The sequence below is a fragment of the Wolffia australiana genome, chromosome 14, assembly GCF_029677425.1.
Source record: "Wolffia australiana isolate 7733 chromosome 14, ASM2967742v1".
In the NCBI taxonomy this organism is placed as follows: domain Eukaryota; kingdom Viridiplantae; phylum Streptophyta; class Magnoliopsida; order Alismatales; family Araceae; genus Wolffia; species Wolffia australiana.
The window spans coordinates 14,016,684-14,030,104 of NC_135848.1; the positions used below are offsets into that span (position 1 = coordinate 14,016,684).

The following is a 13,421-nucleotide window of genomic DNA, read 5'->3' on the forward strand; positions in this document are numbered from 1 at the left end:
TTCTATGAGCGATAAATAACTAAATTTAGATAATGCACAAATCAAATCCTAATAATATCAAAATTCAGATCACAGATCCAAGGTTAATGATGACAACGTGTCAAGATGCTGGTTCTCTTATAGAGACTGTGCTGTCACTTCAGATGGTGGGGCAAGGACGTGTGCCTGCCAAATTAGCAATGTTTTTTGTTCAATCCATCATTACCTAACATCAATGATATTGCAGTTAGTCTAAGACTCAACTTTGAGGATTTGGCTAAGAATATTCACCCGTTTTTTGTCAAAATCTCAAAGTGAACTTATAAATTTATAAGCACTTTTATTATGATCCTATCAAAATATGTCTACTCACTTGTCTCCTATGTTGCTTTTCAAATTTGATTTTTATTCTCAATCTCTTGCTTGATTCTTATTTCAGTTGATTCCGTATTTTTCAAAGCTATTGTTTATTGAACTGGTTTTTATAAAAGCCTCGTTTTAATTTTGCTTTATTTTATACATTTCCTTGTCCTTCATGTTTTACACTTTTCTTTACTTCATTTCCATATTTCATGAAATTCAACATTGAATTTAACATTTAAGTCAGTGCTTAGATTCTTTCTTTTTAACACCAACCTACACACCCCTGAAACTGATTTAAATGCATAAAATCAACAATTCATCTAGGTGTTTCTTTTTTTACTTAACTAAGCACAAATGAATCCTTCAAGACTAAATCATTAATTCAAAATATCAAGGATTTAGTTACTATTAAATTCTTTGTTATTTGATACAGTAGAATGAAAAGAAAGTATAATTTTGTTCTTGAGAGAGTTCGTTCATCTTCTTCCTCTCTCTCTCTCTCTCTCCCCCTACTATAAATTTGCAACGAGGGAAAAATTCCGATTTGATCGGCGTGGAAGCGGGCGAAGGGAAGGGGGCAGCAAACGGAGACGGAGCTCGGAAAATGGAGAAGTCAGTGGTCAACATCTACCCTCTGGCAAGCTACACATTCGGTACAAAGGAACCCAAGATGGAGAAAGACACTTCGGTCGCCGATCGGCTTGCCCGGATGAAAGTCAAGTAAGTTTTCTTCATCAAAGACTCACCAAACTACGTCTTATGCGGCTCAAGATCCGATCTTTTTCTTGTTTCCTTGGGCGTTTCTCGGCATTTTGTTTTCCATTGGACGATCTTTCGAATTACTGGCTCCAAATGGGCGAAATACGTCGACCCTAGGGCATTATCTGCCCATCTGTTTGTTGCATTCATTAGAGGAAATTCATTACTGTCTAGAAAATAATGAAATCTTTAACAGAATGGTTTTTCCATGGGAAGGTTGTTTTAACTCCATTATTGGAGCCTTCTTTCGAATTCTGTGGAGGGTTAATTTATGCTTAAACAATTCTTAATGAGGTTAATTTTCACATAAAGACTGATTTTCTTCATTCCTAGTTTCAATCCGTTATGGTTATGCCAAAGCTCTAATTCTAGCTAATTGAGTTATTGATTTCTCTCTCGATCAGCTATATGAAGGAGGGAATGCGTACCAGCGTTGAGGGAATTTTATTGGTAATCCCTGGATTTTGTAGAATGATATCAACGTCATAATCTTGTTCAAACATCCGCTAGCGCTTCTTTTTTCAAAATTTATTTTGCAATTTAACAGAAACTGTTTCCAGGTTCATGAGCACAACCACCCCCACGTACTTTTGCTTCAGATTGGGAACACCTTCTCAAAGCTTCCAGGAGGACGGTTGAAGCCTGGAGAAAATGGTATAGTGCCCAATTGTTTAAACAATATCTCTTGAGATAGATCAATTTTCTTTTATTCAAACAATTGAGATAGACCATTTTTCCAAAATGATGATTTAATTTGTTGCAGAGATTGATGGTCTGAAGAGGAAGCTTGCTAGCAAACTTGCGGCCAGTTCTCTCCAACCAAACTGGCAGGTATGTTCTTCACCTTTTGCTGTGGACTCTTGGTTTTTAATTTAATTATTATTTATTTGCTTTAGTGATTTAATTTTTCAGATTGGAGAATGTGTAGCTACTTGGTGGAGACCTAATTTTGAGACGATCATGTATCCTTACTGCCCTCCTCACATCACCAAACCCAAGGTAGGACATTTTTTCTTATTTTTTAAACAGTATCTTTTCCTCGTGATTTTTTTTACAATCTACTTGATTATGTATTTTTTATTAGACTCGTTATCGTTTATATGGAGGACGTTAATGGCATTTCAGGAGTGTAAAAAGATTTTCCTGGTTCATCTGTCGGAGCGGGAGTACTTTGCTGTGCCAAAGAATCTAAAGCTGCTAGCTGTTCCATTATTTGAGCTTTACGACAATGTTCAGGTAGTTCAATACCTCATATCCTTCATCTTTTTTTTTTCTTTTAATTGGCTTATTAAGGGCCTTTATCCTAAATTATTTTCTAAATTTTATTATATTTACAAATCGATTAATTTTTTATTGATGGGTTTCTAAATTTTGGAAACAGAGATACGGGCCTGTCATCTCTACGATCCCACAGCAACTATCTCGGTTCCAGTTCAACCTGGTCAGCACGTGAGTGGAGGCAGAAGCTTAGTTACGAATCATGGATATGATGAACTCTTCAGGTTACTCTAGCTTTTTTGTAATTTATTCCCTCAATAGCTATTTAGACATTTTCCTTATCCCCAAACTTATTTATGTTGATTTCATAATCAGATTTGAAAAAATATTTGAATGGGTCTCAAGATGACCTCATTTCATGATGTTATATATCATGGCTTTATGATATAAATACTCACATACGCTCTAGCTCTTTATTGATTTCTTGGTGAACTACTCTAATACTCAAGTATTCAATAAGGGATTTGAAAGGACAACACTTTTCTTGCTAGAGTAGTTCCCTAAGGTAGAAAGAAAAGGAGATAAATGGGCCTTGTTTTCTTTGTACAGAGAATCCTAATCACTGGTACACTGGACTGCTCAGTGGAGGCATTTTATAAAAGGATTTACTTCGCCTGCATGCCGCCCATAGTAGAGAGAGAAAATCCCTTCAAGGCGGCCCACACTGTCTAGAGCAGACTCGTCATCTCCAAGAGCTCTCTGAAGTGATGCAAGTTTCACCAACTCATTCCCAATAGCGATATGGTTCTCTTTGTAAAGCTTCTCTAGGATCTGCATATTACCACACCATAATCTTCTTGCATGAAACCATTATCCATGGTAAATCAATAACGATAGAATTTCAGGGAAGAAAAATGCTAAAATTATCTCAATCAGATGATAATAAAAGGCATAGTCGATGAACTCTTTTGTCATTAAAACGATACCTTTAGTGAAGCCTTAGAGTGATCTATAGAAGATTTAAGATCACCCCCTGAGCAGAACATTTCAGCCACCATATCTTCAGCCTGACCATAGAACTATTCCGCCATTACTACCCAAACTCTATAATTCCGATCATCATGAGGCAACGAAATGATGAAAAAAATGGATCATGACCTGGGCCAAATCCCTGCTGTAAGCGTGCCTCACTGATCTCAATTGGTGAAGTGCCTCCACAGCTTGATCAACAGCCTCTGGACACTCCTTCAGACTAAAAAATAGTAAAAGTCGTTGAATTCTTCATTTTCAGTAAAAACAAGAATTCGACTGAACAAAAAAGGTAGATGATAGTTGCCTCCGAATCTTCTGAAGGGTAGCCCTGGGGGCTGGCGCTAACTTCCTTGGTTCTGTCTCCAAGCCACAACTCAAACAAGAGCCTGACCTGATCTTGGGTCCATTATGAATATATAAGAGCCGTCCCACCTTCATGATCTCGTCATTTTCCTGCATAAACCCAAGGATTATCATTCATGAATATTTGACCACAAAAAAATTAATATTAACGTACTGCAGGGTGCATGAAATTTCCATTATCTCCCCATATCTCAGGGACGGCACCATGGCAAGCAAAGTCTTTACACCGAAAAGCATTGATTACAATGTCCGGAAAATTAAAATTTGAACAGCTTTTGCAGTGGCATGTAAAGAAATATTGTTCTTTGAGCTGCCTCTGTCGTTCTTCAAAGCCCAATTGACCAACCTTTGGTGAAACCGGAAGAAATTGAGTAATGGGTTAAGTTAAAAATACAATTAAAAGCTGTGAAATTGTCAAAAAAGTGGTTACTTGGGGTCCATAGGAGAGTTCGAGAGGAAATCCAGCCGCCACGGGTTCGGTTGAACGCATGAAAAGCCTCCTTGAAAGGAAGTAAGCGTGGATATTGGGAAGGCACGAGTGGTTGAATAACCTGCCTGTGCAGTAGAGTGCTTGGCCTACTCTAACCTGTGCAAAACGAAGAAGATTCTGAGAATATTTATCCCATTTCAAAAGTTCCAGATAAACAGAGTTATATCTTTGAAGAAAAATCTGATAAGGTTCTCCCCATAAACCTATTATGAGAAGAAGAGAAGTACCAGTCAGCATGTGCGCCAGTGAAGGCAGATGCTGATTCAAACACTTAGATGGCGGGAGCAGGAAGATTATAAATAAAGGGGCAGTAGCTGGATCGAAAGGGAGGAAAACTTTGCTTTTGGAATTGCTTACATGTTTTGATCATATAATCCTCGGATCGTAAAAAAATCCTACCCATGATCATATAATTTTTCTTATCGGCACAATCACCATGCATATGTGATTAGCACAGCCTCGCCTACAGTCGGACCCGTGCCCTCGACCACTGAGAGATGGGTTATTTAATTATAAGTGAGATCAATGTTTCACATGAGTTTTGAAGGCATGCTGCAAGCCAAAAAGATGCCCCAGTATAAACACGGGCCCACTCTTCCATGCTTATGACACAGAAAAAATAAAATATTTCATTGGTGGTAAGATAATAAGAGGATGGAACCTTGATTTAGGTTTCCATCAGTGACAACTAACCTACACACGGACTTTAACATCAAATCAATATTCTTGGCTGCGTTCTTAAAGGGAAAACTACCCTAAAGACAAACAGAGCAAAATACCTTAGGCACGTAAAATGGCAGAAATACCCTCAAATGTAAAATGAATTCTAGGGAATCGACCTGTTCTATGTTGGTCGTTTGGACTTTATGAATTGGAGAGGTAACCCCCAAATCTTGTAAACACTTCATATGAACGATCGCCATGGAGTTGACCTTGATCTGCGACATGATTATAACCAGCTGCAGGAGGGAACGAACATGTCCAGTAGAGATGGAAATTGTTAAAATGTTTTCATTTAATAATCCAGTAGAAATTAAATCTCACTTACCTGTACAACAGAAAACTCGTTGAATGGAAACAGGTGACCAAAATAGTTGTTCAGACAACAAGAGAGAACTGCGGACAATATGTGAAATTCCACTTTTACTCCCAAAGCCATTCGTCCGTAATGATGAATAAAATCCTGTCTTGCAGGAACGAGATCATAATCTATTTTTGAAAAATGAGATAAAATAAAACATTAAAAATAAAAAGAAAACAATCATAGTTTATCTGACTCTATTGCAGTAAAAGGAAGCTCAAAAAACAATAAAATTAATACCAATTTCTTTTGGAATGCATCATCATTAGAAGAATTTTCTCCTCCATAAATAATCTTTGACATCACTCGGCCTGTCAAGACCACATCTGAGGGCAAAACAGCAGACCAGTTTGCCCCACCGCATTCGTGGCGGTGTTCTGCAAATTCCTGAAATTCTCCATCAAATGAAGGTTCGTTCATTCATAGTTCAGGGGTTTATTTTACTTTATAATTCTAACCTGTTTTATTCCGTCTGATCTTCCGGTCGCCGCCTCTCGACATTTCTCGGAGCAGTATGATGGTATAGTGCATAATGAGCAGAAAATAGCATCACTGGGAAGATCATTGAGACAAAAGTGGCAGTGAGTCTCTCGCATGGTCTTCAAAACAATCTGCCAAGCATTGATAACAATAAATAAAAATATTTCGGTTATTGCATTGGATATATAGAGGTTATTGCATTTGATAAACATGTTATTGCATTGGATTTTAGATAATACGATAATCATGCGAGAGAATGATGGACATACCGCAGCCAAAGGTTCTTCTGAGAGAAGTAAAGTACTGGGAGGTATATGATTCAATGAAAACATGCCTCTTCCCTTGTCCTCCTCCTCTTTACAATGTAGTTCTGTCATACTCTCACATGACTCAGAGGCTGTAAAAAAGAAGAATATAAATCAAAAATTAACATTTGGATCTCACAAGGTCACAGTCGAATCAATGATATCACACAGATGCATCAGAAAAACTTATCAGTGAATGGAGTTGTTTTTGTTTGAATTTTAGTCACATGTTTATCAAATCTAAATACTATTAGAGTCTAAATGTTAGTTGTGATAATTGGCCAGTCATTAGAGTCTAAGTTCCACTGATCATGAGCGATGCAGGACGGGCAGCGCTGTAAAATACTGATTAAATTATTTTTAGTTCAAGATAAATAAATAAATAAAATTGTAAATGAAGATTAAAACAAAATTTAAAAACAGGGGAATTCCAGGAACAAAGACTTACACGAAGAAGCCAATCTTATTTCCACGGGATGAACCGGAGAGAAGACTCGCAGGGCAGTGGACTTAACAGATTTTAATGCAAGATCAAGATCGGTTTTTATTTGCCTCTTGCCCGAGACAGATTTTTCCATTTCCAACGCGGCTTCCAAATCATGCACTGCTTCTTCATAATTTTTTGACAAAATATGAGCCTTTCCTCGTCTAAATCGTGCCTTTGTCATCAACAAGAATGCATAAATTCTATAAAATAAATTCAAGAAAAAAGGAGAAAAAACGTCGAATCACTTGCATCATTTGACAATTACCTTCACATAGAGAGGATAAATAGTGATAGCTCGGCTGCAATCTCGCTTGCACTCTTCAATGTGATCAAGATTCTGCAGATCAATAAATAATGGGAAAGTGGAAAAATTCAGAAACGCAGCGTAAAATTAAGCTTCTATCTCTCTTTAAGATCATATCATTCAAATAAAGAAATATTTCTTTATGAATAAATAAAGCCAAAAGTTCACAAAAATTCAAAATCATTACATGAACATGAATCAAATCGGCAGAAGAGCCTCACTAGCATAGAAGATGCCCTGTTGGTGTACAGAGTGGCCAGCAGGGTTTTATCCATATCGTCAGAACTAGTCGGGGCATGACGTAAAGCCTATGAAACAGAAGAACACGGCCTTGTTACGAATTTTCTTTCTAGAATGAAGAAGAGAAATTATTAGAAAGAAAACCCATACCCGAGAATAAAAGCCCAAGGCTTTCGCATAATCGCCATGTACATAACAATTGTTTCCACTTTGTTTGAAATCAAGAGCTACGTCCCTGGACTTCTTACAGAGACCCAGATTCGAGTCTGTCAGCTCTCGAACGACCTGAAACGCCTGGGGTTTAAGGGAAAGAAAACCCGAAATTTTATAAGAACAAGGGTATGATTTGATGAAGATACATGCTGAAATGGGGATGAAGAACGAAGAACATTGACGACCCAACGGCATGTGTTGTCAAGATCCTCAGAAGAACTGTTGGAGATGGCCCGCTTCAGTTCTTGAGGCAGCAGTAGCTTCAGTTCTTCCATTACGCTCTCCTTCTTCCGATCTTCTCTACGCCGATCATCGTCCTTCAAATCCCGGCTAAGATCGAGCTCTACAAAACTATGCATTTCATCTGCTTGAAGATTGTATACTGTTTTTTTTTTTAAGTACTATTAAAACTATCTACACATAAATTAAATTTCTATAATTATATTTTGAAAATTAGTTAAATATTTGGATTGAATCATAAACCCACCAAGCATCATTTTTTAACTTGGATTAATTTTCTATTTATTCTCCATTTTTCCTCGACCTAGATTAAACCCTCTAAGTTACTAATTATCTCCTCCTTATTGTAATTTGACTCAATTTCTTCTGATATCTCCACCTTTTCACCATTGAAGCAATTTGGAGAAAGATCTGATTGTTAATTTTCTCATAAAACCTCAATTTTTTGAACTACATTCTAAGAAAAACTATTTCTTAAGCCAACAAATACAAATTATTAGTATTTGATATATTATTGACCCATCAAGGTTAGGGTGCCATAAAAGATCATTACTTAGTGAAATTAAGGGAAATTAAGAGATGTTTCTAATCATTCAACCAGAGGTGAGGATCTTCAAATTTTAGTTATAAATGCACATTCACCTTCTTCTTAACCTCATCTTCCCACTCTCACCTTTGCATCGGCATAGGTTTGTACATGGTTTGCATACGCAATGTTTGTTAGTCTCCAATGCTTTCATACAAGAGATATGCATGTATCAAGTTAGAACTTTTTGTAATAATTTCATTTAATATTTGGGATGACGATATTTCCTGATCTTAAAAGTTATTTACGATTACCTCTTATCCTCTCCAGCCAAGCATGATAAAAATATTGTATGAAATATAACTTATTTACATAGATTTAGGATACAACACCTTGGTATCATTTTGCATGTATAGAGAAGATTGCCATTATCTTTTACTAAAAAAACTACATTATCTGTAGAATAAATATCACATTTCATGTTTTTATCTAAAAATTATACAGACTAAGGATTTCATTTTCTGAAATAAGGGTGTTAGGTGATGTCTCACTAAAACTCTACCAGAATCCAAACTAGATTAGAAATGATTAGAGATTGAAAAAAAAATCCTGAGCTATAATTTTTCAAATGTGCACCAATAAGACATATATTATCCTCCAGCTTGAAAAACTTTGATTGGAATTAGTAGGTGTTTTGAGTCATCGTGGCTATATTCTGTATACCATTTTTGTCATTTATTTTAAGTCAAATTATAAGATCCCAGACCTTATATTCAAGTTGAAATCATGAAATTATTATCTTAATACAATTCATAAATAAGAGCCACACTCATTAGTATTCACACATGATATTAATTATGAAGTCAGAGGATGTGTACATATTATAATGAAATTATACCATGTAGACTTCTTGTTTATTAATACATATTTTTAGCATTACTTTTGTGATAATATTTGAGAAGATACTAAAGACTTGATAGAATAGCATCGTATACCCATTGTTATGTGATGGGTTGGTTGATACCAAAACCATTTGTGGAGACAATGAGGAAGGATTGGGTGTAGTTTAGGGAAAGTTCACTGAATTGATCTGCATGAATACAAAAAATCATATCATATATAACTATTACCCAAGTTTATTCGTGTAATTATTGTGTAAGTGGTCTTTAGACCTGATACACCACAAACATACTGAGGATGGAGAATCATGTTTTGCAATGAACCAAGTGCCTTAATCATGGGAATCCAAAGAGTAATATTCTGGATTCAGTAACAAGTCTACTAAATTGATTGTGCATTCTTTATAATGTTTATGGAATCCTATGCCCTCTATACAAGATCATACAAAATTGAGGAAAATTCAAAATTAATTCCTTAGATGAAGTAGTGGAAATATTTCAAAATTAAAATTCAGATATTTCCCAATGCATTGGCCATGAATGGAATGATCAATTACAATTTGATAATTGACCATTCCCAAAATGTCAATTATCTTATGACCCAAGGACCCGGTCCCTATTTATAGGAAGAGGTGATACTTAATCCTCTTTAGTCTATCTTAATTAATCCTATTATTATAATTAAGACAGACTTAGCCTCTACACATTTAATAACCACACTTATTTTTATAAATGTCTTAATCCCTTCATTATAATTAAGGGAATCACATTAATTGGGATTTGTAATTGACAGTTTAACAATATGAAATTATGTACATACATATATAACTGTCCATAGATTAAGAAATTATCCTAACAAGAGAAAGACTAAGTGACAGAGAAAGCGAGTGAGAGAGAGAGAGAGAGTGAGAGAGAGAGAGATCGAGAGAGAGAGAGAGAGAGTCGGAGAGAAACAAAGATAGAGAGAGATAGATTAGAGAGATTCAAATAGTCTGAGAGATAGGGATACCAAGAGCGAGAGAGTCAGAGAGAAACAGTGTGAGAGAAATTAGAGAGAGTCAGGTAGTCTGAAAGAGAGGGAGACCAAGAAAGAGAGAGTCAGGGAGAAACCGAGTGAGAGAGATTAGAGAGAGTCATGTAGTTATAGAGGAAAACCAAGAAAGAGAGTCCGGGAGAAACCAAGTGAGAGAGAGATTAGAGTGAGTCATGTAGTTTTGAGAGAGAGGGAGACCAAGAAAGAGAGAGTCAGAAATAAACCAAATGAGAGAGAGAGAGTTAGGTAGTCTGAGATTGAGGGAGACCAAGAGAGAGAGAGTCATAAATAAACCAAGTGAGAGAGAGAGAGTTAGGTAGTCTGAGATTGAGGGAGACCAAGAGAGAGAGTCAAAAGGGAAACCGATTGTGAGAGAGGACTGAGAGAGAGAAAGAGAGAGACAGAGAAGAGAGAGAGAGAAAGAGAGAGAAAGAGAGTCTGATAGAGTGAAGATAAGAGTAAAGTCAAGAAGCATGTTACTCACAGAGTAAAATGTGACAAGATGAGGGGATGAGCGGGCCTGTGATGTGTGACAAAATAGTGAGGGTTTTTGTCAAAAACCTGGGATGTGCAACAGGAGGGAAGATGTGACGAACTCAGCACCATGCCCTCTTCATGCCCCATCCCTCAAATCATGTTTGAGCTGTCCCATCTAAGACTTGCTGTTCCCTAACCTGAAATATATATAGTAATTTTCATAATTTTATAAGATTTTAAATACCAAAGTATACAAAATAGTACCTCATTGCCAATCGTCCACAATGTTGCATATAACAGCATGCATGACCAGACATTGATTGGTGGTTACGAGTGCATGGAAGTGGGTGCCTATTTAGCAAGGGCAGCATGTGTCATAAACCTTTCTCCAAACTTGGCCAACATGTGTCATAATTGTAATAGTAATTTAATCTATTGTGTAAGTTTATTTTCATCAGAGTGATCACAAATATATACTATTAAGGCATAAATTGATATATTCTATTTTTATAATGAAGTATTATTTTTATCAATTATTAACAACAAAATTTTACCATAATTTCATAACTAAAAAAATGTTATTAATTAGAATATTTATGTTAACTTTAAAAAAATTGTAGGGTTTGAGAACGGAATGATTCATAGGAATACCAGGGGTTTGAATCCCTCTCGATCCATAAGGTCATAAGTTTTTGGATCACTCTTCAACAACCTCCTGAAGAAGGCAAGTTGTGTGTTAAATTTTAAATGTCGTTGTATTTTTAATTTGCCTACAATCAAATAAATTTGATAAAATATAGAACTTACTCAAATGTATAGTAGGAGTAAGGTCGTCTCCACAATGACTGGCCTTTAGGTATATATTCAATAAATGAGCTGTTATTTATTAAGATATAATTATAGAATTAAAGAAGAAATAACTCGTAGCAAGTAGATAGATTAATAGAGTAATAAGAGAAATAGAGAAGATAAAATATCTGAGTTTATATGTATTTTTCTAGATATACTAAGAATAATTGAATATTAGATATTATATTTAAGAATGAAAATAATATAGTTAGTGAAAAGATCGATAAAAACTTAATAAGAATAAGTATTTTAATAAGAGTATAGAATAAGAAGTAGAAGAAGTCAGGTAGATAGGGAAAGACTATTTAATTTAGATAGGTAGATATATTAAGAGAGAATGAAAGGGTTAGAGTAGTATTTATATATACTAAGAAGATAGGCTTTAATTATAGAATACTACTTGTATAGGTAAGAAGTTTGAGAGATCTTTTTGAGAGATCTTTTTACATTTTGAGAGATCTTTTTACATTTATTATTATTATTATTGTAGAATTTTATGCCATACTAGAAGTCTACCACATGGATTAAGGAGGAGAGAGAAAATCAGAGGAGAGAGAAAATTGGAATGCTCGAATTTCTCTTACTTCAAATGAAGATATTTCACTATCTAGAATTTGTGAGCTCAAATTTAGAGGTAGTTATATCATTACCTTATTGTTCTTGCCACCATCTTTATAAACAAGTTGCACTTAGATTTTGTTCTGTATCACGGTTAGTATAGTGATTTGCTCCTTAAAAATTTCATTTGGGTCTGTTCTTGTATTCCAACATTGAATGATTGAGGGTGTGACATTAAGAGAATGCACCACTCAGCCCATTGGTCTTGTGATGATGAGGTTAGTGTGATCTTCATCTTTTAGGGATTCATGTCTTCATTGTTTTTCTTGTTTATCATTATTGGTAGCTTAGGTGTTCACTATCAAGATCACTTGCCTAACTCCATCGCTTTCTTGCACGTTTATGGAGCCATAGCTATGGCAACTTGATAATATAAAAAAATGGGGTTTTAATTTGTTGTTGCTATTTTTTAGATTATTCAATAAAAGTATAAACCTACAGTCACTTTGTAATTTTAGCTAATAATGAGTACGGATCATCTGCATAGGGAACAACGATTAAGGATTTAATATTCTTAAAATAGTGATTATTGTGATGAGATGAGATACATACAAAATTCAAAGTAGAGTGATGAGAAAATGCGAGGTGATATAGTGATAATTAGTACTATAATTAATATGATGATAGTAGTTAATAGGTAATAATAATTGACATTTGAGAAGATCAAGCGACTGCAAGGTTAAAGTGATGATAATGCAAAGAATTATGAAATCGGGGTAAAGAATGAGTCGTATAAGGTAAATTACCACAAGACGACGATGTGTGATGCGATGGCAGGACGTGACAATGAAATCAATCTAAGCTAAAGATGATGTCAAGAAAGAACAATATAAGACAAGGATACTTAACACAGATCCTTATGTTCCGGTAGGATCACGACGATTTGCAAGTGCAGGTAAGCTCCCCCGCTTCTCTATTGTGTCTTCCCACATACCCGGGACACCAAGAAAAAGTTTGATGGATCTCAGAAACTTACTATCTTTCAATCATCTTGCATGAGTAAGAATGAAGTTTTATGATGAACTTGACAGACCTCTATTTCAAATATCAAACTATACCTCTATCCATTATCCATGAAAGACCAAGCATCTCTCAAGCTTTCGGCTCAATCGGACTTCTAGATTGTCAGATGTGAAGCTTTGAAGTTGGAACAATCCTAGCCGCCCATTTTTTCTCTATCATCATCATCGGCGCTGACACTTCCTTACTATTTGTTGGGGGTTAAAGTCCCAAAATATTCCTCATCTTATTTTGGTAAAATATTCTCGTCTTTTGCGAACTTCAACACCAAGGATGCCACGTGTACATGTGAAGCAAATGACAAAAACTTAAATATCATCAGTATTCAACCCTTGTGTTGTGGTAACACGTCGCTACATGCACATCACAATGTTCCCCTTTTTCACGTGAATGATGCATCATCAATGTCAGAAAAGGGGAAAAATTTCCCAATGATTGCTTGATG

At 35.6% G+C, this 13,421-nt stretch overlaps 2 protein-coding genes across 5 annotated transcripts; one reads left to right on the plus strand and one right to left on the minus strand.

The window, feature by feature from the left end:
- The first annotated feature begins 835 nt into the window (after window positions 1-835).
- LOC144711930 (Cleavage/polyadenylation specificity factor, 25kDa subunit) lies at window positions 836-3,065 on the plus strand. Of its 2 annotated transcripts, XM_078586087.1 has the most exons (8): window positions 836-1,062; window positions 1,506-1,551; window positions 1,662-1,755; window positions 1,865-1,932; window positions 2,014-2,100; window positions 2,227-2,337; window positions 2,483-2,603; window positions 2,929-3,065. In XM_078586087.1, the coding sequence occupies exons 1-7, from the start codon at window positions 947-949 to the stop codon at window positions 2,552-2,554; spliced, it is 594 nt and encodes a 197-aa protein (XP_078442213.1). In that variant the 5' UTR covers window positions 836-946; the 3' UTR covers window positions 2,555-2,603; window positions 2,929-3,065. The 2 variants fall into 2 exon arrangements, with proteins under 2 accessions (XP_078442213.1, XP_078442212.1); XM_078586086.1 differs by lacking the exon at window positions 2,929-3,065 and having other exon boundaries at window positions 837-1,062; window positions 2,483-2,770.
- On the minus strand, window positions 2,838-7,677 carry TPR9 (Tetratricopeptide repeat (TPR)-like superfamily protein). 3 transcript variants are annotated; one of them, XM_078586084.1, is made up of 16 exons: window positions 7,500-7,677; window positions 7,252-7,395; window positions 7,083-7,169; window positions 6,823-6,894; window positions 6,519-6,729; window positions 6,035-6,162; window positions 5,744-5,896; window positions 5,526-5,672; window positions 5,253-5,387; window positions 5,044-5,163; window positions 4,145-4,300; window positions 3,869-4,060; window positions 3,656-3,804; window positions 3,478-3,571; window positions 3,306-3,386; window positions 2,838-3,150 (listed from the first exon to the last, which is right to left on the minus strand). In XM_078586084.1, exons 1-16 carry the CDS (start codon window positions 7,671-7,673, stop codon window positions 2,959-2,961), a joined length of 2,235 nt encoding a protein of 744 aa, XP_078442210.1. In that variant the 5' UTR covers window positions 7,674-7,677; the 3' UTR covers window positions 2,838-2,958. The 3 variants fall into 3 exon arrangements, with proteins under 3 accessions (XP_078442210.1, XP_078442209.1, XP_078442211.1); XM_078586083.1 differs by having other exon boundaries at window positions 7,252-7,386; window positions 7,461-7,677; XM_078586085.1 differs by lacking the exon at window positions 3,869-4,060 and having other exon boundaries at window positions 7,252-7,386; window positions 7,461-7,677.
- Between the last annotated feature and the right edge of the window lie 5,744 nt (window positions 7,678-13,421).